At 41.7% G+C, this 27800-nt stretch overlaps 1 protein-coding gene across 2 annotated transcripts; it reads right to left on the bottom strand.

Moving 5' to 3' along the window:
• Window positions 1-186: 186 nt before the first annotated feature.
• PSMC3 (proteasome 26S subunit, ATPase 3) lies at window positions 187-20590 on the bottom strand. 2 transcript variants are annotated; one of them, XM_018556288.1, is made up of 12 exons: window positions 20427-20590; window positions 15654-15737; window positions 13531-13656; window positions 12626-12730; window positions 8350-8412; window positions 6098-6235; window positions 5876-6019; window positions 5647-5795; window positions 4724-4820; window positions 3464-3609; window positions 2003-2084; window positions 187-395 (listed from the first exon to the last, which is right to left on the bottom strand). In XM_018556288.1, the coding sequence occupies exons 1-12, from the start codon at window positions 20451-20453 to the stop codon at window positions 285-287; spliced, it is 1272 nt and encodes a 423-aa protein (XP_018411790.1). In that variant the 5' UTR covers window positions 20454-20590; the 3' UTR covers window positions 187-284. The 2 variants fall into 2 exon arrangements, with proteins under 2 accessions (XP_018411790.1, XP_018411791.1); XM_018556289.1 differs by lacking the exons at window positions 15654-15737; window positions 20427-20590 and adding an exon at window positions 14552-14645.
• Between the last annotated feature and the right edge of the window lie 7210 nt (window positions 20591-27800).

Below are 27800 nucleotides of genomic sequence, written 5' to 3'. Positions count from 1 at the left end.
CTTTTTTATCTTTCAAAAAACACCTTTCAAATAAAAAGATTTCCACTCTATAAAAGAAGTAATTCTGGCAAGGAAGAACCCACCATCTTGCCATACAGTAACTGCTGTCTCAGTGCAGAAAGAGTGATCACTGAAGAGACTGACTTTCAGCAGAGCTTCATACAGTAACAAGGAAAAAGACTGTACACTAAAGACGCCTGGTTTATTTCTTCCTGTAACATAACGCAAAATAGTCTGAATACAACAAGCAGTGGGTTGTCCCAACAGATCACCCCATCCGGGCTCTATGCATAGTACTGCAAATTGGCCTTTTTCTTAGCCTGGACTTCCAAGATGCCTTCCATATAATCCTCGTGTGTCAGTTCAGTGGCTCCTCTGCGCAGAGCGATCATACCCTGGATTGGAACAAAGAGTACCATAGATCAATTTACTAGCACAGACTGATTAAACCAATATGGACTGCAGCGAGATGCTGATGTAATCAGGTGACATAGGAGCCCAGGTATGAAATGTTTGTGTGCTCCATAGCAGCTGGTGTCTTTACCTCATACTCCAACATTACTCGCTAAATAGACAGAAGCTCATTGTTTGCATCATTTTAGAGTGTTAGAACTTAAGACACCTGCCTGGGAGCACTTCGAATTTATTCAGAGATTGTCTCACTCTATGAATCTGTTTTTCAAAATGGCTTTTAAAATAGTTATAGTAATATTTACCTTATTTTGGACGGGATTCTTTTTACATCCTTGGGGCACTTAAAATGAATTTATTCGGGAGGCTGACTGCCTTGTATACAAAACACTACCAGAATTTACACATCTGTATATGTAGTGTTCTACATACAGATATGTAAATTCAAGTAGATCTCTGTATAGTAGATAGAATCAGCAAGGCTCCTTGAATAAAAAGGAGAACTATGAGGTGTGTGCTTTTCACTCGCCTCATAGTTCTAGCCGACCTGTGACAATGAGACTGTCACAGGTCGGCTCAGTAGATCGGTAAGTGAGCGAACATATACCCAGCGTTCGCTCACTTCTCGATCCTGTCACGGGGAAGGGCTGGATTTCCCCGCTCCTCCAGCGCTGACTGGCGGAACGGGAGGGGGCAGGTACAGCCGGCTCTGCCTCTAGATAGACAGAGCCAGCTGTCACTCACGCAGCTGGGCAGATCCAGACATAATTGTCGGGATCCGCTTCAGCGTCTCAGTATACCAAGAACTGTAGCTCACGGTATACTGAGCTTAGTGTGACGGGAGGACGCTAGTTTGTCCCTAAGGAGAACTATGGGGAAAAGCCCTAACCCCATAGTTCTCCTTTAAGGCTCAATTCACATGTGTGTGATCCGATGCAGTGCCTCATTATGTGTTACATTAAGACAGCCTGTTAATTTGATTAGGCTGCCAACGTACCACTAAAAAACAAACCTACACCATTTTTGCAGACACAGTGTGTAATACATTAACTTGTGTTGTGGTGCACTGCAGGTGCCTGCTGGCTTAGTGTCAGGGTACCCTTCCAAAAGGAATATACAGCATAGCCGCACATACACACACCAACACCAGTACACTGTGGTAACTCGCATTAAAAAGCATCATAGAAGCAAAGCCTGCATATATAAATCCACAGATATGGCTGCCCTCCATATGCAGTACAATTATACCCACTAAAAGTTTTCTCTTTAAACACACGGAGAGAAATTTATCAAAAACTGGGGCAGTTGCTCATGGCAATCAATCGGCTTTTCTCTTTCGTTTTCTAAGCTTAACAGAACAAAATGAAGAGAGGCTGAATGGTAACAATGGGCAACTACTCCATATTCTGCCTGCTCCAGTTTTAATAAATTACATAGTGTTCAATTATTCACATTAATCCTAACTCTTCCAACTATGTAACTCAAAATGTTTTAAACTACATTTTCCCCTTTTTAACTGTGAATGAATAAACAAAGTTATATAAATGTGCCAAAACAGCAGAAGCTTACCCAGAAATAGCACTATACTCACCGCCTCTACACATACTGCTTTACACTGTGCTCCATTGAAGTCATCAGTACAGCGAGCAAGCTCTTCGTAGTTGACGTCAGGGCTGCAGAAGAAAGATAGCCTGAGTAAACTAATGAAAGCTTTAAACCACTTCTAGCTGTACCCAATGGTTCCATGTTGGGAGGTTGTAGACAGGCAAATAGCTCACTTTAAACAATTGGCAGTGAAATACAGGCCTGTTCTTGAATGACACCAAAAATACTGGGACAAACCATGATCCTTAATTCAACTGAATGTGGCCACATGCAGCAAAACAAGACAGTAAAAGGATTAATAGACCTGCAGCATGACAGCCAGAACACTAGCATTTCCAGAAGGAGGTTACCAGTGGTAGCCCCTGTATATCACTCTTATATTAGATTTACTGTAAGTGCCTTACAGTGGGACTGCAAGGTTATGTACAGTTAGAAAAACATGGCCAGATACAAGCAAGTGATGAAAATATGTTGAACATTGCTCTTTTAGAAGAAGAGATCAAAGGCAGTCTCCATGTTAGTTTTGACATGCTTCCCAAAAAGCTAAACCTTACCCAAACATGAAAAGACTAATTTGCAGATATGTGAACTGCTTTACCAACCAAATGTTTTATAATTCTCTTCAGCCACTCTTAAGGTGCCCATACACCTTACGATTATCGGACTAAACTTTTCGTCCGATGATCGAACCGTCGTACGATTTTCGTACGACGGCCCCATCCTGCCCCGATTTTCGCATGGTTCAATCAGCGGTAGTTAGAAAAAAACACCTGGACGACTTACGGTAATTGACCGCAATTATTTTCGTTTGCGCATGCGCAGTATTAATCGTACGACATTTGACGGACGGAAACGCCACCAACCATGTGAACATCGTACGATCAACCAAAGTTTTCAAACATGCTTGACCGTCAAAAGTCGTACGATTGTACAGTACTATCGGTCGGGCACTCTATTCACACGTTACGATTGTCGTACGAAAAGTCGATCGCATACGATTATCGTACGATAATCGTAAGGTGTATGGGCACCTTAAGGGTCTAGTCACCTCTTGGCTTGAATGTAAACCTAAGGTCCATAATTTCCCCTTTCACTTTAGTTAAGAAAAACAACATGATCCAGGAACCACACCAGTCTGCGTCTGGACACTGAAGGAGCAGCAGCACAGCAATGACCTAATTACTGTGCTATGCCTTGCCTAGAGTAATCAAGTTCAAATGGTTAGACTGACAACACTGTGGAAAGTCATGGAGCACCGACGGTACCAATGCTGACTCTGCCTCTCCTGGCTTGAACGTAGTTTTCCCGGCAATCAAAGGAGACTAAAAAGGCAGAATTCAAGTACTTATATCTACTTCTTAAGAATGTGTGCTTGGAGTTTGACTTTACGTTAGAAGCTGCATGTAAAAACAGCAAACCTTATTGGTAGAGTCGTCCATTTTCATACCTGACATTCATCTTGCGGGAGTGAATCTGCATGATTCGAGCACGGGCCTCTTCATTAGGCATGGGGAATTCAATCTTCCGATCCAAGCGCCCTGACCGAAGCAACGCAGGGTCTAGAATATCTACTCGATTTGTAGCAGCGACAACCTGCAGCAAAATATGATAAACATAAATCTTCAGGCATAATTGAGATTGCTTAACAAGGGTTAAAGAGAATCTGTGAAAGTAATATATGGGAGAGGGCATTATATAATATGTGGAAGCTAATTTTTTTTGTGTGCGCATGAAGACCATCATTCTCTTTCATTAATATAGAGTCATTGACCAGAACAAGTAAGCAGACAGAGGAGTCAGACCTCTGACCTGATAACTTGTCCTAAGTCAAATAAGTAGTGAAGCCAGGAAAGGCAAAACTTAACATATTTATAAAAACCCATTGGAGGATTTTATCTGCATTGATGAGAATTGTGCCTCCGTCTCTCTAGCTGCCAAAATGTTGAGGTATTTAAAAAAAAAACGGTGTGTGGCCTTTGATACTCAACATATCACTGCTGAGCAGGTCTGAACTAGGGAAAATAACTCTTACCACATGGCCTTCCCATACGTTTCTGTGCACTTAAGAATTGCATATTGGAGGGGACTAATGCAGACAAGTTATTCTTGAGGGTGCTAAGTCCTAGTCTGCATATTAGCTGACCCCCTCATGGTGAGAATACAGGTAAAACGTGTCCTCACATTGTATCCAGTAGTTTCAACATAATCTAACGTACAAACAAAATGTATTTACTTACACAGAATGAAATTATAGAAAGCCCAATTAAAGAGGCACTCACATTGCACCAAGTACAAGGTGTTTATACCTAAAGTTTAGTTTGCATATATTTTGCAGTTTTAGCATAGTGGAGGGACCTGTATAACTGTGCAAGACTAACAGTAGGACTGGAGTTCAGCTAGAATCTATGGCCACGCTCTCAGTATTTAAACACACACCTAATCAGACATGCCCCCTCCAATTCTCTGCAAAACCAATATGTGTGGGGATACATGTAATGAGAGGGGTGGGAAGGGAAAGCTCAGGGAGAGCAGAATTTTAATTCAGGAAAATAAAAAATAAATAAATGAATAATAATATTATTATTAATATAGAGAGGGTACAAGACCATAAACAGACAAAAAAAGTGTGCCATCAATTGTGAATTTAAAGAGGATGCAACAAGGATTTATTGATAGTGAGTTTAGTCAAGTGAAGAGGGGCAAATACCTTAACTTGAGTATTGGGCTGGAAACCATCCAGCTGGTTAAGGAGCTCCAACATGGTCCTCTGTACCTCTCTGTCTCCAGCCTTCTCACTGTCAAACCTGCAAGGAAAGAAACGGGAGGTGTAAACGCGGTACAAATGACACTATTTAACTTGTTCATATATTGGCTACAAATTCGCCAGCGCTTCTTAGACAACAATGAACTATTTACATCGTTCTCTTACATTCTTAACCACCACAGTTAGACAGGCAGAAAGCCAATAAACCATCATAAAACACATTATAAGATTATGTAGTTCACGTATAGTGTCCATTAAAGAGCAAAGCAAATAGCATACATATTTTATAATGACAGCTGCCTAATGAAGAACTCCAGTGAAAATAACAAAAAAACTACTTTCTGTAGTTTCTACACTCTAAATACAACCTTTAGTTCACGCTTAGACCACATTTCATGTTACACTCATATTTATGGTATAACATGAATCATGGTCACATACAGCATTACCCTGAACCCCTGCCCATCTGCAACTTACTAAAATCGTGGGGTGCATCTTCCAAAACTAGTTTTTTGTTAATTTAGTGCAGCTGTGTGGACAGAGCGTCATCCAATTATGGTGATCCATCAAGGAAGATACTAAAAGTCCCATCTGCAAAGGGGAACTTACAGAACACACCAGCAATGGGGCAGCATTGTCACATTCATTATTTACAAAATGTGAATTATGCCTTTAATGCTTTCATCACATTTACATTTGGACCCATGCTGAGGCTTAGCATTGTCCATATTCAATGCTTTTACCCATGTATGAATTTGAAGCCATGTGTTGTATTCTTATACAAAAAAAAGTTAATATTGTAAAAAGAATCCCGCTGGTATCCGAGGAAGAAGTCAGTCTACTCAATGCTGAACAAGAAAACTAACCTTTTTGTTCCAATAGCATCCAACTCATCAATGAAAATAATGGATGGTGCCTTCTCCTTGGCTAAAGCAAAGGCATCACGGACAAGCTTGGCTCCATCTCCGATGAACATCTGAACTAACTGAGGACCGGCAAGCTTTAGGAATGTAGCCTGAAAGACAGAAGCAGGTGTCACAACCCCATGTGCCTCTTGGGTTCACCATGCTCTTGTGCCACTCAACCACCACCTACCTTGGTTTGTGCAGCACACGCTCTTGCTAGCAGAGTCTTCCCTGTGCCAGGAGGCCCGTACATGAGCACCCCTTTAGGGGGCTGGATGCCCAGGTTCTCAAATTTCTCCTTGTGGTTCATGGGTAGGACAATAGCTTCTACCAGCTGCAAGAAAAATGTTACATGTTGAAAAGGTAATAGAAAGTTTGGAGGACAAAGAAATGCATGTCAGGTCCAGCTTACTTCCTGAATCTGCTTATCCAGTCCTCCAATATCACTGTATTGCTCAGTAGGCCTTTCATCCACCTCCATTGCTTTAACACGGGAGTCATATTCTGTAGGAAGGGTCTCCAAAATGAGATAGGAGTCCTTATTAACACCCTGGGAGAAACAGAGACCAGAATATAAAAAAAGGGAATTTTATAAACATTCTCTAATCTGAGGCAGTGGACTAGAAGATATAGCTACAAAATACTTTCAAACACACCACAGGTATGGATGTTGCAACTTTATTCAGCCCTGAACCTACCGCAGGATTGTTTTCTCAGCATATCATTCCCAAATGACAAAGCGTAACTAGACCCAAAAACAAAAATGTAATATATTATAGCTTTTCATGTATATTTCAAGTACAGCCTGTGTCTACAAAGATTCCTTCCATAAATACACTGCAGAAGTAAATGTAGCCATTCAGGGACAGGAAGACCATTATTCACAGGATTAGCAGGAGAAAATACAAGAAAATAAAAGCCTAAGAAAAATAAAAACTAATGTAGGCACTTCAACTAAGGACTGGTAAGCTGCAATATATTACATTTGGGGTGGGTTTAGATCAGCTTTAATCTTGTAAATACTGTGACTATGTACAGCTACCTACCTAAAGGAAAAGTATGGAATATCTTCAGTGAGCACATATTGTTTAGATGGGTTTGTAGGGTTTACCTTCAGCTATTATTTAATGCAAATGTTACATTCTTCTTCATGTATTAGACAGAGCTTTGTAAATTAGCCACTAGAATGACTAAGCCTAACTGCTGAACAACTATTCCAATATCAATCACATAGTGATAGTCAGCACATTGTTTTACTGAGTCTGCTAACCCATAGACTTACATTGTGAGCAGGAGAAGTAAGGCACAGCTGTTGAGCAGAACTGAAAAGCAGGGGCATAGGCTGAATATGTAAAAAGCAAACATGGCTGCCTCGTGTGCATATATATTACAAATTATACAAAGAAGCAAGGTTTCTAAAACAACACCACATACCGATAAAGATTATTTACACCAAACTGCTGCATTTTAGACAAACACTGAATGTCTAAATGTTTTTGGACACCTCACCACCACCCTTAGGCCTTGTTCACACCAAGCGCGTTCCAGGAGCAGAGCAGTTACAGACCGGATCAAAACTGCGTCCAATGTATTCCAATGGTATTTTGGGCTCTAGTTCACACCGCAGCATTCAGTTCCAGAGCATTTTAAAAAACTGAATCTATTCCAATATCAATCACATAGTGATAGTCAGCACATTGTTTTACTGAGTCTGCTAACCCATAGACTTACATTGTGAGCAGGAGAAGTAAGGCACAGCTGTTGAGCAGAACTGAAAAGCAGGGGCATAGGCTGAATATGTAAAAAGCAAACATGGCTGCCTCGTGTGCATATATATTACAAATTATACAAAGAAGCAAGGTTTCTAAAACAACACCACATACCGATAAAGATTATTTACACCAAACTGCTGCATTTTAGACAAACACTGAATGTCTAAATGTTTTTGGACACCTCACCACCACCCTTAGGCCTTGTTCACACCAAGCGCGTTCCAGGAGCAGAGCAGTTACAGACCGGATCAAAACTGCGTCCAATGTATTCCAATGGTATTTTGGGCTCTAGTTCACACCGCAGCATTCAGTTCCAGAGCATTTTAAAAAACTGCAGCAAGCCCTATTTTACCTGCTCTGGAACGCATACAAACACCCTGGAATGCACAAAAAACAAAATGTGTTTTTTTTTTAACCAAAAACGGCCCTGAACGCATCACAAACGCGGCACAACCCACTGCACTTTGTGTGCAGAAACTCATGCAGATCTTGGTCTGCATTTGGTGTGAACAAGGCCTTACCTATATAGCTAAGAGAGTATGTGGACACTCCTTTAAATTGTTAACAGCATCAGCCCCAAGACTGAACCCTGGGACACATCACTCACAAGCCAAGTTTATAAAGAGAATGAAAAATTTATTATAACTCTCTAGATTCGTTCCTGTAACCAATTTCCTATCCATATGTTTTATCAACACCAACAGACCTTACATACAAGTGTCCAAACAGAAAATAATTAATGTCCTGCAAAAATCAGTTTCTCCTTTTTATTATAACGGGAGATGGAAAGGAAGCTTTTGATTAGTAAAAAAGGGCAAGAAGATGGGAGAATTAAAGGCAGCTTGGCTTTATAGTAGACATACAGCACATAACATATGTATACAATACTCACCACCAAATCTCCAGGCTTCAGTTTTTCTGCATCAACCAGCCCGATGACAGGTAGGAAATATGTCTGGTGAAAGGAAGCATTATTAATTAGAATGTCTATGTATCTCAAACAGAAAGCATCGCTGCACATATACTCTGTGAAACCAAATGAAATGGATCACCCCAAGTCAGAAGAGAGGTCTGCTTTTTAATAAAGACAGGAAAATGACTTTCAAACTAAACTGCAGGCAAACAGTTAAACACACAGATGGAATACATATACAGTATAGGAACTGTTTAACCTGCTGAATGATTCATAGTGCTGTCCAACTGGTTCTGAAATTTACACAGCTCTGCCGCACAGCACAGCTCTGCCTGGCAGGACGCAAGACCTGATATTTCTCTGCTACAAATAAGCAACACTTACAGGTCTATGACTGGTGAAAGGAGAAGTAGCAGACTGATGAGCTTATCTGTCACTCTGCTCTCTTCTCCCATCAGCATGTTGCTGGTTAGCACATGAGCACAAAAGTGACGGCTCCTTTTTCACCACGTTATAGCCTGAGCTTTGCTGTACAGTGATTGCAAAAGGCTCATACCAAGTCAAAATCAGGTACATATGCTGCTTGTATTAAAATTAAAAAAATTATTTAATGATCTACAGTCACAAAAAAAAAAAAGTAAGTACTGCCCATGAAAATAGTTGACTTTTTCCAACATATTTGAAACTGCAAACATTAGATCTTTATTCAAACAGTGCCTACAGAAAGAGTGATATACCTGAACAAATGACACATAAAACTGACAGGCTGTATTCATTCACACAATCTATATAAACAAAAATGATTAGTCACATGGAAAAATGAAGTGTACGAGTACCGATAATTTTTTTTTGGTACTCACCGATACCAATTACCGAGTAACGGAAGTCCCATTCAGGAAGCCAGTTGGCTTGTAATGACTCGCCACCTGGCTTCCCGATTAGCCGGCAAGCGTGTACTCACCGATACCCCGGCTTCCCGATTAACAAAAAAAAGTCCCCTCTTACCTTAGTATGTGCAGCCTGTCACCCCCGGGGCCTCTCCAGCGAGAACGCGGCCTTCGTCCGGTACCCAGCCGGAGCCGTCTAGCCGGCCAATCAGGAAGCCGGGCGCCGTGTAATGACGCGACACCCTGCTTTCTGATTGGCCGGCTCCATGCCCTCTTGTCATGAGGTGACGAGGGAGCATGAAGCCAGCATCCCGGCCAATCAGAAAGCACGGCGTTGCGTCATTAGATGGCGCCCGGCTTCCTGATTGGACAGCTCGGGCAGGGTACCGGACGAAGGCCGCATTCTCGCTGGAGAGGCCCTGGGGGATGACAGGCTACACATACTAAAGGTAAGGTAACCTTACCTCACTAGGCCAGCTTCCGGTCAATCGCGAAACCGGGCAGCGTGTAATCACGCGCTGCCTGGCTTCCTGACACCGGAAGTACTCGTGCTAGGCATCAGAGCATTTGGGCGAGTACGAGTACTTGCCCAAATACTCGGAATCGGCACCGATAGCGATACTAGTATCAGTGCATCCCTATTTTCCACCATTTCAAATCCATGACAATTAGATTAGAATAATTAGAACCCCCTTAGAGAGAGTATGCAGGTAGATCGATGTTATTCAAACTTGTGTGGTATCATCATGCCAAGATCAAAAGAAATCTTTAAGGCTCTCAGAAAGTTTTAAATTACTAGGATTACGCCAAGGGATTTAAAATAAACAGCAAATCTAAAATTGATTATTCCACTGTAAAGAAAACAATCTTCAGGTGGGGTACATTTCAAACAGCTGCTAAGTTTTCCAGGACTAGCTGGCCCAGTAAAATCAGCCCAAGAGTTGACTGATGCTAAAACAAGTCTCCAGGAACACCAAAATCTCACAGAGATCCTCAGGTATCTCTTGCAACAGTTGGTGTCAAAGAAAGACAGCATGTTAAGGAACATGGAGTGAAGTACACTGATACATTAGGTTAGGCTGCTGCCTTCAGGAGATTAGATACTGGCAAATTAAGCTGTCACACATCCCAGTACAACCCCTAACACTCCCATCAAGGACTGGTAGAAGTGCATTATAAGAACAGAGGGCAGGGAGCCATTTCCCTTAATGTACTCCAATAAAAGATTTTCATGGGAAGTCAAAAATTCCATATTCTTAAATGTGCACTAAGGGACACAATAGGGCAACACAACAAACAAAATGTAAACAGGCCAAAGTACCAACAGCTTATCGGAGGGGGCTCAGCAGAGCTTACCGTGCCTGAAGAACCTTACAACCAAAGCCAGTATCAGATAAGGCTTGAATATCTACCTGGTAATACCTAACAAATGTGTTAACAGAAGACTAGCAGAGAGGTCAAGTGAATGTCTGGAGGATGGTGGAGGAGGTTCAGAGCTGATGGCAAAAAGACAGTGCCTGCGCAGCGAGACAAGCAGAGGAGGCCCGCAAAGAACCAGTGGAGCCCAAAGGCTCACACAATCAGTAGTGATCCAATGAGCACCGGTTATATAAAAAAAAATAGAGTGTTATGGATTAGATTTTACATTACAGGAGGACCTGGATAAAGTTGGGGAGTGTGCAACTACATGGCAGATGAGGTTTAATGTCGATAAATGTAAAGTAATGCACTTTGGGGTTAAAAATAGGCAAGCGGAATACATATTAATGGCTACTCCACTAGGGAAGTCAGAAATGGAAAAAGATCTGGGGGTCATAGTTAACACAGCAGAGTACTGTCTTGTATTAAAAAAGGAATGTACTGTAGAGACAAATCTATAATTTTGTCACTTTACAGAGCACTGGTTCGGCCTCATCTAGAGTATGTGGTCCAGTTTTGGTCACCAATAAACAGAAAGGATGTCCTTGAGCTGGAGAGAGTCCAGAGAAGGGCAACTAAACTAATTAAGGAAATGGAGGACCAAAGCTATGAGACAAGGTTACTAAATGTAAACATGTTCACACTGGAAGTGAGGAGATTAAGGGGGAAATTATTTTCATGTACAAGATGTTCAATGGGGATAGCAACATCAGCAAAAAAAAACGTTTTATGTAAACTCCATAACAAAGACTAGAGGCCACCACCTAAAATTGATGGAGAAAAGATTTCTCAGTGCCTGCGCAGCGAGACAAGCAGAGGAGGCCCGCAAAGAACCAGTGGAGCCCAAAGGCTCACACAATCAGTAGTGATCCAATGAGCACCGGTTATATAAAAAAAAATAGAGTGTTATGGATTAGATTTTACATTACAGGAGGACCTGGATAAAGTTGGGGAGTGTGCAACTACATGGCAGATGAGGTTTAATGTCGATAAATGTAAAGTAATGCACTTTGGGGTTAAAAATAGGCAAGCGGAATACATATTAATGGCTACTCCACTAGGGAAGTCAGAAATGGAAAAAGATCTGGGGGTCATAGTTAACACAGCAGAGTACTGTCTTGTATTAAAAAAGGAATGTACTGTAGAGACAAATCTATAATTTTGTCACTTTACAGAGCACTGGTTCGGCCTCATCTAGAGTATGTGGTCCAGTTTTGGTCACCAATAAACAGAAAGGATGTCCTTGAGCTGGAGAGAGTCCAGAGAAGGGCAACTAAACTAATTAAGGAAATGGAGGACCAAAGCTATGAGACAAGGTTACTAAATGTAAACATGTTCACACTGGAAGTGAGGAGATTAAGGGGGAAATTATTTTCATGTACAAGATGTTCAATGGGGATAGCAACATCAGCAAAAAAAAACGTTTTATGTAAACTCCATAACAAAGACTAGAGGCCACCACCTAAAATTGATGGAGAAAAGATTTCAGCACGAGGAGCGAAGGGGCTTCTTCTCAGTTAGAGCGGTTAGGGTCTGGAACTCGCTGCCGCAAGCAGTGATTTCAGCTGAGAGTGTTGAATCATTCAAAAAACATTTGGACGATTACCTCAGAGACCGTAACATACATGGGTACAGGAACTCTTAAGACTAGGATCACACATGGACTCTCACACACACATACACATGCAGAATCACATGCATACACGCAATGGGTTGAACCTGATGTACATGTGTCTTTATTCAACCTCAAATACTATGTATGCAACTATGTAACATTAAACAGCGCTCTAGGTATGATGCTTACAGTACATGTACTGTGACTGGACCCTCACAGATATTGCAATGTCTATATATGTGCACGACTTATACAGCAATTTATTAGCTTTTTTAATGTGAACTAATACAGCAAAATAACTAAATTTCAGCACAAGGAAATGTTGTTTTTTTACCTGTCGAGTGGATGTTTTAATAACGGCACACTTTCCCTTCCTCTGGGAATCCAGATCGATGTTGGCACCATCTTCTTCCTGGTCATTGGGGTCCACATCCAACAGCTGAAAAACCACATTAAAAAAAAAAACCATTACAAGAGCACATGAATGCTGTTTAATTAGCTGTTCATTTAACAACGATATCATTATGTGATGATACAGTAGGAAAGTGAAGCTTGAACCTTTGAAAAGAAAACTAAAGGCTAACCAAAGCTTTTCAATAGTTATGCAGGACAGTGCAGAGAGATCTTGGAAACAACTGAAAAAAGTACCACTCAAAGGGAACATATGGCTTCACCACCAGCAAAACAGCTTGCAGGGTCTGTCCTCTCCTTAAACAGCCAAAGTCATAACATGAAGACCCCGTTCACACTGAGCGATTTAAGCTCCAAAATCTCTCAAATATCAGCTCAATGTAGCTTGTCCAATGCATTTCAATGGAGCTGTTCACATCTCACAGCTCAATGTCGCCTGTAGCCCGTTGCTCAAGCTTGTAGCTCGAACATGACCCATTTTTCGGCGGATTTTGTAGCACAGAAGTGTCACTTTTTCACAGAAAAATAAGGAATGATGTCACATCAAGACTGCTTTTGATTGGTTACAGCCCAATGTAGCAGCTACAAAGTCCCTGCGAAAAGTTGTGCTACATAGCGCAACAAAATGTGCGCTGTAGCTCAATGTTGCTCAGCTCAAAATCGCTCTGCTTTTTTGGATGTAGCTCAGTGTGAATGGGGTCAAACAGCTGCACTTCCACCAAATCACTTTTTCCCTTTAAATTTAATAATAATAATAAGTATTTCAAGAGATTCCTTCACACTGGCACATTTTTTACCCTGGTTGAAAGAAAAAAAGTCAGCACTCACCTCAATAACATTGGACACCAGATAGGGAAGTGTTTTATTCACTTTGATTTTCTCGCTGTTTTCTTTAATTTTGTCTTTCATTGCTTGTAATTCGTGCGTAACTCGCAAAACCTCACTCTTCATGATCTGAAATGCAATGACATTTTTCATAACTACGACATTCCATGAGAGAGAGAGAGAGAGAGAGAGAAACCCCCCATTTCTGTGTGTATGAGGGATACATTTTAAAGTGCTCAGATCCACTGAAGCTAAAGCGACATGAATCATGTGTCCCTGCCACCACAGACCCCTTGGGATATCCTTGTCACATATCCCAGGATGCTGGAGGAGCAGGGACTCACATTGGCTAGTGTTTGCAGAGGCCAGGAGAGACAGCTGGCTCGCAATGATGTCACAGAAGATGGCAGTGCAGGACAAACAGTGGATCACAGAATGACAACGGTGGCAGCCGAACGTGTTTTCTGGTGAGACTACAGCATAACAAGTAATAGTAAAATTAACTTTACTATAAAAACATAATAAAAAAAGAAATCTTGAGAATATTGCATATATACAGCACAAGCCATTTTGTATTTTAATGGCATTAAAATATTATCTTTCCATGTAAAACTGTAGCCACTGTAATGCTCCAAATCTCTCAAAACAAAAATCAATGCAATAGGACAACCTGGAGGCGTTGCTGTTCACAGTTGGTGTAAAGAACTCCCCCAGAAATGTCACTTCCTGCTTCTGTGATTGGCTGCAGAGGTCTGCACTACGATACAAGTGAGAATTTTTGGCATCCATCGCAAAAGCAATTTCATTTTTGGTGAGATACTCCCCAAGGCTTAATTACCTGACAGGGGTTTTAAATATGTTCTACACTATCCAAAAATAAAAACCAAATTGGCTTTAGATATACTTTGAAAACAAAATATACCAGTTGCCTCATATTTTACAGTTATGTGTAATTATATGTTTTTACAGCACAGACCTCAATCTCTTTTCCAAAATATATTCAAAGAACAAGTGTGAATAGTACCTTAATTTCACTGTCCAGGAGCCGGGTCCTCTGGATGATCTCTTCCGTGGACATCTTAAGGACCTCTTGTCCGACCCCATCCTGCTGAAATAAAAATAAAGGACAACAATGAATACCAAGCAGACTGTTATTTTCACTGTTGTTTTCCTTTTTTTTTTTTACAACTTCTTGTAAATTAGCTTCAAGCCCAACTCTAGACCAACTATGTTATGTTTAGCTTCAGATATAATAAGTAAGGGTCAGAATCTTCTCTGGTTTTTTATTATGGTCTCCCCCCCAGGAGATTTCCCGTCTCTTCCTGTCTATTTGACAGGGCCTTTCCACTGAAGCTAAAGCGACATGAATCATGTGTCCCTGCCACCACAGACCCCTTGGGATATCCTTGTCACATATCCCAGGATGCTGGAGGAGCAGGGACTCACATTGGCTAGTGTTTGCAGAGGCCAGGAGAGACAGCTGGCTCGCAATGATGTCACAGAAGATGGCAGTGCAGGACAAACAGTGGATCACAGAATGACAACGGTGGCAGCCGAACGTGTTTTCTGGTGAGACTACAGCATAACAAGTAATAGTAAAATTAACTTTACTATAAAAACATAATAAAAAAAGAAATCTTGAGAATATTGCATATATACAGCACAAGCCATTTTGTATTTTAATGGCATTAAAATATTATCTTTCCATGTAAAACTGTAGCCACTGTAATGCTCCAAATCTCTCAAAACAAAAATCAATGCAATAGGACAACCTGGAGGCGTTGCTGTTCACAGTTGGTGTAAAGAACTCCCCCAGAAATGTCACTTCCTGCTTCTGTGATTGGCTGCAGAGGTCTGCACTACGATACAAGTGAGAATTTTTGGCATCCATCGCAAAAGCAATTTCATTTTTGGTGAGATACTCCCCAAGGCTTAATTACCTGACAGGGGTTTTAAATATGTTCTACACTATCCAAAAATAAAAACCAAATTGGCTTTAGATATACTTTGAAAACAAAATATACCAGTTGCCTCATATTTTACAGTTATGTGTAATTATATGTTTTTACAGCACAGACCTCAATCTCTTTTCCAAAATATATTCAAAGAACAAGTGTGAATAGTACCTTAATTTCACTGTCCAGGAGCCGGGTCCTCTGGATGATCTCTTCCGTGGACATCTTAAGGACCTCTTGTCCGACCCCATCCTGCTGAAATAAAAATAAAGGACAACAATGAATACCAAGCAGACTTTTATTTTCACAGATGTTTTCCTTTTTTTTTTTTACAACTTCTTGTAAATTAGCTTCAAGCCCAACTCTAGACCAACTATGTTATGTTTAGCTTCAGATATAATAAGTAAGGGTCAGAATCTTCTCTGGGTTTTTATTATGGTCTCCCCCCCAGGAGATTTCCCGTCTCTTCCTGTCTATTTGACAGGGCCTGACAGGTTTTCTTACTATTTCATGTACAATCCAAAATGGAAAAAATAATAATGGCTTGAGTTGCGCTTTAATAGGCTGCCCAGAGGCAAGTAATAAGGCTTAGTACACACACGCCATGGTTTTAAGGCACGGCAGCAGCGTTTTTAGCATTCTTCTAAAGGGACTGCCGAAGTCACACAACCACGCTAGAAGAAAGTACTGCAGCACAACAAGATATTCCCCCCTTATGTCACAGAATGCAATTTTTAAGTGCACTGTATAGAATGTGCCTTAGAAAGTCTGTAACAGACCAAACAATGGCACTATGTGATATGGGTAAACACACCTTCAAACCGAAATCAATGCTTGCATGTCCCCTATACAAGTCAGCAATAGCAACTTAAACACCCCTATCCTCACTTGAGTTCTGGGGCCGCCTTCTCCCTACAACCCCAGTCCGAGGGCATTATCTTTTCATTTGGCTAAGCACATTAAGAGGAATTTCTCTAAACTGGAGCAGGGGGTATCTGGAGCAGTTGCCCACGGCAACCAATCAGCTTCTATTTTTCATTTTTAAAGCCTATTTGAACAAATCGGATTTTGCCTGCTCCAGTTTTGATTAAATCCCCTATTTATCTCTTTCACGTTTAGTAGTTTACCTAACTTTTTTTTAAATATTTTACTTTTTTTTTCCCCCGGACAGATACAGCTTTAGAGAAAATGTTCATATATTTTTAATTCCTTGGTTTTTATGGGGAATAAATAGTAAGAAGTTAGAAAAAAATATATTTTAGGTAAGTTATGACAGCACTTCTACATTTCATTAAGATAGATAGATATATATATATATATAACAATAGTGTCCAGCACCCTACTGACACTGGATGTGTGACCCCCAGGTCACATCAGTCCTTATTGGAAGTGGGATCAATGAACTCCAAAGGGACTGTTATGGCAGTAAACTCCAGAAGTCTTGTGTTAAGTTCCCCCTAACCACACCTGTAGCATGTCCACAGTCCCGGACCATCTCTTGTAGCATGTCAGAGTCTTTGGCAGCATATAGGGCTGCAACAACTAATCTACTAAATCGATTATAATCTATTATTGAAAAAGTTGTCAACGTTTCAATAATCGATTAATCGTCTTCTGATTAGTTGGCCCTGTTCACGGCTCCACGCCGCACCTCCTCCCCACCTCATGCTCGCCGCTGCCAGACCCGCCCGCATCCACACCTCCTCCCGCCCACATCCAGGATCGGCACAGGGAGGCGGATAGAAGATGTAAGGAGGAGCAGGTGTGGAGGGGATGACAGCCGCCGATAGATAGACCCAATCTCAGAAGCAAGTTGCGGGAAGACTGCTTAGGTAAATAGATGAAAGTAGTCACTCGCACTCCATGATATTAAAGTCAATGCTGGAGTGCGCGTGACTACTTTCATCTATCTACATTTCACGGAGGCATCCGTTGTCACTACCGCACCCACCCAGTTGGATTTGGGTTTTTGTCCAGTCAGGAGTGCAATGGGACAGGAGGATTAAGACTGCTTAGGTAAGCCTGCACTTCCCCCACCCCCCCACATGGTGCTCTATAATGTATTGCTGGGATTTGTATTCCTCTATAGCCGATGGTACATTGTGCTGTATATTATACCATCAGCTATAGAGGACTACAAATCCCAGCAATACATTATACACTGTATGTATAATGTATTGCTGGGATTTGTAGTCTTCTAGAGCTGATGGTACATTGTGCTGTATATTATACAATCAGTTATAGGAGGACTACAAATCCCAGCAATACATTATACACTGTATGTATAATGTATTGCTGGGATTTGTTGTATTCCTATATAGCTGGTGGTATTCTGCATTGTGCTGTATAGAGGACTACAAATCCCAGCAATAATACATTATACAGCACAATGCAGAATACCACCAGCTATAGAGGAGCACAACAAATCCCAAACAAATTGGCTGTCCACAAATCTGCATGTACAGTCTTTAGATTTACTAAAATCTATGCAGTGTAAAGGCCCTTTGTACTGAATTGTAGCTATTCAGTACATAGCTATCAGTAGATTGTACAAGGTGATTGTAATGTGTGTTTCCACATTTTCACCAGGGGGTGCAGAAGACACCTGGTCACCTGGCCATTTATTTCAGCACTATTCCCATTAGATTATATGTGCATTTAAAGTGACATTAAAGGATAATTTTTTTCCCTCCCCCCCAATGTTAATGTTAGCACTTACCTTAAATGATGTCTCTTAATCCGATCTTTCCTGATGTTTTCATCTGTTCCTCCAGCGGTGCGGCGGCTCTCCGATCCAGCGCTGACTCCTTTCTGCTTACTGGCACTTCCGATCCAGCGTTGTCTGCATGCAGGTGCACGCGTCCCTAGATTTACCTTGTGTCTCTGCTCGTCTCCTGGCCGAGAATCCGAGCCCCCCCAAAGATGCTTTGGGGCCGCCGGAGCAGTTTCGATTCTCGGACGGGAGAGTGCAGCGAAAACAAGGTAAGTGTAAACCGCTGTTAAAGCTTTTTTTTCTTTCACTTTTTGCCTATATCTAGCAGTAGATATAGGCAAAAAAAACAGGAGGGTTTAGAACCCTTTTAATGTATTGTATGCACATCATTTACATGTAAAACCCTCCTTTGTGTAGACCTTCATGTGTAAAGACCAGAGACTACTTCTGGGCCCCGCCATCTTGGATGTGATATCAGCACCCTTAGCAGAGTGACACTCTATAGCAGCATTTCTCAACCTTTTTCAGTTACAGCACCCTTTAAAAGTATACAAAGTCTCCAGGCAGCCCAGTCTAAAATATAGAAAATAATTTGAAAATCCATACCAAACCCTTATCCCAGATAGGGGTCTGGAATGCATTTTAAGGTGGGACAACCTGCAAAAATAGAAAAGGCTGGCAGACTGCCTGCAGCATGGAAAGGTATTATTATTATAGGTATTTATATAGCGCCGACAATTTTACGCAACACTTTAGATAGTTGCACAGTCACATCAGTCCCTACCCTCAAGGAGCTTACATCTCACATGCATGCATACATACATACATACAGGGCCAACTTAGAGAGGAGCCAATTAACCTACCAGCATGTCTTTGGAGGGTGGGAGGAAACCCAGGCAAGCACAGGGAGAACATGCAAACTCCTTACAGATAGTGACCTGGTCGGGATTCTAACCAGGGACCCCCAGTGCTGCAAGGCAGAAGTGCTAACCACTACGCCTAAGACCCCATTCACACTGAGCGACATGGAAATCGCGCGACATTGAGCGACTTCTTCCTATTGGGCTGTATGCAATCAGGAGCAATATCGCTCAAAATCGCTCTAAAAAAGGGTCATGTAGAAGCGACAAGCTACCAGCGACGAGCTACAAGCGATATTGAGCGACATTGAGCGACGAGATGTGAACAGCTACATTGAAATGTATTGGTGAAGCTACATAGAGCGATATAGTGCGGAAATATGAGCGATATCGCTACAAAAATCGCTCAATGTGAACGGGGCCTCAGGCATAACCCTGTGTGAAATATTGAGGTAGCCAGAAGGCACCCTGGTTAAGAAAGGCTGCTCTATATTATTCCCTTGCCACCTGCTAGATAAAAGATTATGTAGAGAGCTGGGCCAGCACAGCCAGCATATAGATGACTAAAGATTCACACATTCATTAGCTTCTCCTTCCTCTGTTTTAAGATGTAAACACTCGACCATGATCACAGCAATCTCAAGGTACAGAGCTGACTTGATCAGCTCTGTATGCTGCATTAGTGATGTGAGCCATCCAGGTCACACTGGTGAATTGAAGTCTACAGCCATGTCTATAGACATCCATCACTTCGAAATCTAAATATGTGCAGCAGTAGTAAAGGGATAAGGCCCCATTCACACTGAGCGATTGATCACGCGGATATCACTCATATTATCCACGCGATATCGCTCTCCAATGCAAGTGCATAAGGCTGTGCTCGTCACTGCTACAGGACCTTTTTTTGCCGCGCGATTGAACTCAGTCCAATGTAATCATTTGCGCAACAAACACGCGATTTGTAATCCGCTCAATGTGAATGGGATCTTACTGGTGGAAAGAGTGGGGAACAGTATTGGGTGCAATGTTGTCTGGGTTCTAACTGGGGAGATTTCCCCTTATATATGTCACTGTATGAACCTGAATGTCAGGGTAAACTCCGATTTCCATAACCACAGTAGGCTCCAGTCTATATACGTCTTTCTCCTGTACTATAAGAAGCAGGTGGGGCCCCTGAACCTGTGAGGGTAGTGTACATGTAACTGGTGAGAACCTGTCATTCACGGTTCTCAGGCTGCCGGGGAACTATTAGTCCCAGCACACCCTACCAGCCTTGCTGCTGCCTGTAGCTCCCCATGCTGCCTTCTTCTACAGCTCAGCTACAGGCAGAGACGTATCATCACTCGACATCACCCCTCCGCCTCCCCTTACCTCGGCTTCATCCCACACAGACGACATGTTTATGTTCTTGCACAGGCCGGGTGAGTTTGCACTTCCACAGCCGGAAACAGAGGAACCTCACTAGACACCGGCTTCCGGTGCGTTCTGAAAACTACTCCCCCTCCACTTTGTTGGACGGAAGCTAAGGATAGAAAGCACAACGTCCCACGTGACCGAAGCGTAGATAAGGGGAGGAGACAGTGAAGCTTTCAGCATAATGATCACATGATCCGCCGCGCTTACACTGTAACCTCGCCCACTTCCCGCGCTGGTCTCCGGTTTTCTGGTAGAATACTGGCCCCGTTAGAAATGAAATTTCTTGACCCAAGCACCGACCTCGTTTGCGCGCATGCGGTCCAGCTTTCTAACGAAGTCCAGGATTGTGCTACAACATAAATACGGGAAGCTTCTGAGCTGTGAAAAGCAGCACTAAATATTGCGGAAAGACACTTTGTAAATGCTATTCCAACCCTCTCTGTCTGGGTTGCTTTTTCTGCTTGGTACTGGTAGCCTTCTTAAGGTCCCCACACACCTTGCGATAATCGCGGGAAATCCCGCGATCGTACGATTATCGTAAGGTGTGTGGAAGCCGTGCGACCTCTACTACTGTAAGGTCGCAAGACTTTAAACTTACGAACATGTTTTAAAACCCGTCAAGCATCGTACGATGTTCGGCGGGTGTGTAGCATGTTCGTAAGATAAAAGCCGGACGGGCCGGTGTGCGCAAGCGCACACTGCCCGTTCGGCATTGCGGTCATTGGAAGCCCGTCCCTCAGGGGGCGTGGCTTGTGATCATCGCAAGTACGATCTGCCTATGCAAGATAGGCAGATTGTACGTTTTTTTAAGTACCTTACAACCATTGCAAGACAAAAGTCTTGCGAGGGTTGTAAAGTGTATGGGCACCTAATAGAACGTGTTTGCCTTTCCATCTCTTTTATATTTTCTGCTTTCATTCACATCAAGGTGATCTCTTGCAGCGTGTTTAACCACTTCAAGACCAGGTGTTTAGACCCCCTTCCTGGCCAGGCCATTTTTCAGTGTTCAGCTCTGCAGTACTTTGTACTAAAATTAATTTTATACCATTTTTTGGGGACAGATAGAGCTTTCTTATGGTGATATTTAAACACCACTGGGGGTTTTATTTTTTATTATAATTAGGAAAAATTACAGAAAATTTTGAAAAAAAAAGTTTTTTTTTACATTGTTAGGAAACATTTATTATTACCCAGTTTTTTGGTAAAATAAAAAGATCGGGTCACTTATTGCTCTCACTCCGACGTTCGCGGCAATATGTTAACATGTGCGGCGTAATGGGCGCAATCGTCTTTTATGCACAGCAAAACGTATTTATCAACCAAAAAGTCTCTAAAAGCATATTTCCACTAATTACATATATGGAAAAATCATGCACATGATGCATATATAATGCTGCTTCACAGTTTAGACAAAAATGGTTAGCTCATGCATTTACATTCCTGCATTCATCAATGCAAGCAACACAACATAGAGCTAATTTACACAACATCACCTTGCAATTCATGCAGGGCTTTGCACAACACACCTGCTGGGTGTGTACGCACTACAAATGTGTCTAGATTCCACCAATAGATCATGCTGGGAGGGAACACACTACAGAGGTGTATACTTGTTCGTGGCGTGTTTATAAGGTTAGTAAATCAACCCCTATGTGTCTGTGTAACGGCTGCAAGGCAGCTGTTCCAGGGACACAGATTGGAGAATCTGGGGGCGTGGCCAGTCGCTGGAGAGCTAGTGCTCGTCATTTTCAGGCTGCACCCCTAGTTGTCATTGGTTATGTGCCCTGCAGTGATAGGCCGAGTGCGTCCAGGGGGCGTCGGCCGCGTCATCAGTTGCCATAACAACGGCTGGACGCTGCTGTCACGGCCGCTGCAGTCATAGCTCTAAGCATAGTGTTAGGGCGCTGGGAGAGTGCCTTATTGCCCTACGTGACAGGCACACGTATGTCGGGCAAGGAGTGACTGGCACTGTTAGGGATGTAATCTGTCCCGCAATGATAGGCCGATCACGTTCGGGGGGCGGGGCATAGTGCCGGTCGCGTCATTGGTTGCCATGGCAGCAGCGGGACGCTGCTGTCACGGCCACCGCTGTCTCCATTCTAAGTGTAGTGCCGCTCGCAATAGGGGCTAAGGCACTGGGAGAGTGTATGGAATGTAAAGAAAGGCACGGGGTAATTGTGATAGGCACACGTGTACACAGCTAGGGGTGACCGAAACACATAGGTGGCATATTGATAATCACACTGTACATGTGTGGATGTAGCCTCACAGGATAGCTCCATGCAGGGGCCTGGGTCGAGGGTACTCCAACGTTACATGTACTGAACAGAAATTGGTCACAGAGCTATGTGAACACGTGTGATCAGACGCAAGCATTTCTCAAAATAATCAATGCACATAATCAAAATAAATATAAAACTGGGGCATCTTCATATTCAAGACAGCGCATTACATATGCATGATAAACTATAAGCAATAAATATATAATAAAGAGCATAATCCGACACATTTCTTCATTATTACCATGCAGGTTATTTAGAGGGATGGGAACTAGACAGTTCACTATGAGGGAGCTAGTTCCCATCCTGCTAAATGACCTTTCTGTATGGAATTGCAGGCGGTACTACATGTTTAAAAAAAAGACACAGACACCGAACTATTTGGATAAAAAGGCAGCGGCACTTTTATTGGTTTATTAACTTTAAATGTATTTGAATAAAACGTTAAAATCTTAAAACATCAAAACCAACCGTAGATTGCTTAGTCATAAAACTCAAGCAATAATTAATCATTGTAAACCAGACTTAAAGTCCCCCACCGCCGGGATTGCCAACAGCAAACCAGGCACCACCACCAGCCGCGGCCATTTCTACACAGAATTGCAAATCTAAATTGAAAATATCTAACCCAACATCTGACAGATGTATACCATCCTGGCGATACAAACCTGCCAAACCACCTTCCAACTCCATATGCCTGTAAGAACAACCTCCAATACTCGGCATACATTTTTCAATAGCCCTATTAATGCGTTTTCAAATTTTTTCGAAAGGCTTTGCACTAGGGGATAATAACCAAGCTAAACGAGGGACCATTTCAGAGAAAATGAGAACCACCCTCAGATAAATGGTTTTTAATCTGTGTAAATCTGATTTAATTTAATTAACAACAAATCTAAAGTGTGAAATTTGCCTATATCATTACCTGCTAAATGAAGTATGATATTATCCGGGGGTGGCCAAACTTGACATAAAACAGATAAAGTATCAAACAAATGTTCCCAACTCATCCCATCTTGACTCTTTCCAGAAAATTCTAACATTGGAAACATCCATATTTAAGTTCTTAGTATAAACCCGTTGACATGCACGCTTGTGTGCCCAAAACACATAAAAGTGTCCAACGATCCAGACCACTCTTCTAATACCTGAAATTTAAATAAACAAATTAGGTCTAACATATAACTTAAAACAACTAGACTCCCACCTTCCAATTCTCTTAATAACCGACTCATCTAAACCCAAATCTGCTGCTTCCGTAGCAGCCCCGATTCTAAACGAATGTGATGAAAAACGAAAATGCTCCAGATGTAAAAAAGATAGACAACGTTTGAAAACCGCATCAAACTGAAATTTTGACAAAGGAGACAGGTCTAGATGAATCAAGAAATTATTTTTAACAAAAGGCCTAACAACTAAAAACTTTTTAACTGTGAAAACAGGACATAACAATGGGTCAGAGCACGCATTTAACTTTACAAATTTACCTAAACCCAAAGGGTCCGTCTTCGATTTTTTAATATTGATATAAACCGCTGTTTCACTAATCCTAACATCTTGGAACATTAATCCCGAAAAACCCCTTTTACTTATTGGGACTAGTTCCGAAATCCTAAGCGCTGCAAAAAACATTAAAATAAAGGCTGTTTGGAACAAAATGGATTCGTACCGTGAAGAACACACCGACTCTGTACCTAAACATAACTGTTTTAAAATACTAGAAGAATGGGGTCTCCGATCATCTGGAACACTTGAAGCTCTGTGAAAACCTTTTAACGCTTGCTTAACTGAAAGATAACCAGAGCAAGGTGGTAAATTATGCAATTTAAAGAAAAAGGAAATACCTGCTAGCGTTTTTGCCAATGATAAGTAAGAACAACCCTCCCTCATTAAAAGCCCCATGAACTCTAAAACTGTTTGCTCTGAAGGGATACAAGGGGTATCAGACCTCCTAGAAAACGCCAACCACCGTTCCCAAGCTATTGAGTATGCTGTTCAAGTCTTAGGAGCCAGTGAACTGTTAATAGCTTTGAAAACAACATCTAAATTAGATCCCATAAATGAGAGGGGCATGCACATCCCTCCAAGTCCGCTTCTGGCAAACATTCCTGGAAACGATCCATCTGGAAACGGGAAAGAGAATCTGCTACGTTATTAAATTTTCCCGGTAAATACTTCGCTTTCAACCATATATTGAATTTTAAACACTGAAAAACAAAATAACGCAGCAGTTTAATGACAAAAGGTGACTTGGAAGAAAGACAGTTAACGGCATACACCACCCCTTTATTGTCGGAATGTAGTAAAATCCGCTGGTTGGAAAATTGCAAACCCCATAACTCCAATGCTACTATTACCGGGAAGAATTCCAATAACACAATATTTTTAATTGCTTTATTACCCAAACATGACGGCGGACAAACGCCATTACACCAATGATTGCCAAATATTGCGTCAAAACCAATGGATCCAGCTGCGTCTGTAAATAAATCGATATCTTCAGCTGCAACAAAATCTGCTTGCCTAAACGATCTTCCATTGAACGTGTCTAAAAAATTTGACCAGACAATTAGATCTTCTTTTAAGTCCATTGTCAAACGGATGTGGGAAAAGGGAGATTTGTACCCAGACATAGCTAAAGACAAACGTCTAGAAAAAACCCGTCCCACTGGAATTACCCGAGATGCAAATGCCAAAAGGCCTAATAAAGATTGCAATTCACGTAACACTACCTTTTCTTTTCTTAAAAATTTAAAAATGAGCATCTTAGCTTTTCCGATTTTATCTGCTGGTAACGAAAATTCACAAGACACAGGGGTTGATTTACTAACCTTATAAACACACCACGAACATGTATACACCTCTGTAGTGTGTTCCCTCCCAGCATGATCTATGGGTGGAATCTAAACACCTTTGTAGTGCGTACACACCCAGCAGGTGTGTTGTGCAAAGCCTTGCATGAATTGCAAGGTGATGTTGTGTAAATTAGCTCTATGTTGTGTGGCTTGCGTTGATGAATGCAGAAATGTAAATGCATGAGCTAACCATTTTTGTCTAAACTGTGAAGCAGCATTATATATGCATCATGTGAATGTTTTTTTCCATATATGGCATTAGTGGAAATATGCTTTTAGAGACTTTTTATTTGATAAATACGTTTTGCACCTGGTGCGTGTGTGTGTTTAGGTTAGTAAATCACCCCCACTGTGTCAATTTGAATGCCCAAAAAGCTAAGTGAAGTTGTGGGCAAAACAGACTTCTCTTCTGCTAAAGGAATACCCACATGCGCCATAATGAGACAAAAAAGCTTAAATAAATATAAACACCTGGGAGAATTAGCCGGTCCTATAAAAAGAAAATCGTCTAAATACCGTATTTGCCGGCGTATAAGACGACTGGGCGTATAAGACGACCCCCTAATTTTTCAGTTAAAAAATAGGTTTTGGGCTATACTCGCCATATAAGACTACCCCCCTTCTGAGGCCACACCATTTAAAAACATCAGATTTGATTTACGGTAAATCATTTTAATTAAAATGGTTATTACTTACCGGTACTTAAAATCCTTCAAAATCCTCATCATGGTCATCCTCTGACATCATAAGTTCATCAATGACATCTTGTGCTACATTTGTAAGACAGTCATCATATGGATCTAATTCCGAATCAGATGGTGTGGCTTCAGCTTCGGCTTCCCCTTCATCTTGCCACAAGTAGTCATCCTCCATACCATCCAATGAATTTGATATGCCACACTTCTTGAAAGACTTGATTACTGTTTCTGCATCAATATCATTCCAGGCTTTTATGACAAAGTTACACAAAACATCCAACTGTGGAGCACGCATGTTTCCTCCTTTTGTGAATGACTTTTCACCGCTAACCATCCACTCATTCCACTGTTCTCCAATGCGATCTTTAAATGGCTTGTTTAGGCACACATCCAGTGGCTGTACCAACTACGTCACTCCTGCAGGAATAACTGCCGCATCTGTGTTTATTCTTGCCAGTCTTTGCTTTGTGTTGGTAGTTAAGTGAGCCCTGAACATATCCCACACCAGTAGGCTACGTTCTCGACAAAGTCCAACTGGTCGTCTACTCCATACATTATCAAGCTATAGCTTTACCCTTTCTTCATCCATCCAGCCTTTTTCATTCACATGTACAAAAACTCGAACTTGATTTTCGGCATTGTTTTTCTTTTAAAAAAAACCATTGGTCTTAGTTTGGCGCCATCCGCTGTACATGCCAGTACCACTGTAAAACTGGACTTCTCATGTCCTGTTGTTTTAATTAACACTGTTTTTGCACCTTTTGAATTGACAGTTTTATTTCCAACCATATCAAAATTCATAGGAGTTTCATCCATATTTCCGATATTGCTTAACGCATAGCCATGTTCCTTGCGCCGTTTTATTACATATCGATGGAAACTACTTACTTTGCCGTCGAGATCTGCCGGTAATTTCTGTGCAATTTTGGTCTTTTGTCTCAGTGCCAGATTATGCCTTTCCAAGAACCTAGTACACCAGGATATAGTGGCCTTAAATCCTTTGCTGAGATCTGGGTTAGATTTAGCCCATTGAAGTGCAAACATACGTATTTTGTTTTGTGTCACTACATAACCATTTTGACGATGCTTGTGCACCATGTCTACTACAAGTTTTTCTAGCTCTGGCCAACGTGGGGTGCCTCTTCTTAATGCACACTTACTCCCTGGCATACTCTTTAATGCATCTTCATTTGCTTTCCAGTCTCTGACCATCTTTTCTGTTACTCCATATAGTCTTGCAGCAGCACAGTTGTTATGTTCCTTGGCAAAGTTTACAACTTTCAGTTTGAAACTGGCTTCACATTTCCTTCTTCTTGCTGGAGCCATTTTGGGCCGTTGTGGGGTATTTTTCGGCCATTTTGTTAATATATATCAGCGTTGTTTTTTTAATATATATCAGCCTTCTCCTGGGTATATATCAGCCTTCTCCTGGGTATATATCAGCCTTCTCCTGGGTATATATCAGCCTTCTCCTGGGTATATATCAGCCTTCTCCTG

The sequence above is a fragment of the Nanorana parkeri genome, unplaced genomic scaffold, assembly GCF_000935625.1.
Source record: "Nanorana parkeri isolate BGI_ZX_2015 unplaced genomic scaffold, ASM93562v1 scaffold232, whole genome shotgun sequence".
Lineage (NCBI taxonomy): Eukaryota > Metazoa > Chordata > Amphibia > Anura > Dicroglossidae > Nanorana > Nanorana parkeri.
The sequence above is the reverse complement of the archived record's forward strand: the minus strand, read 5'-3'. Positions and strand labels throughout refer to the sequence as shown.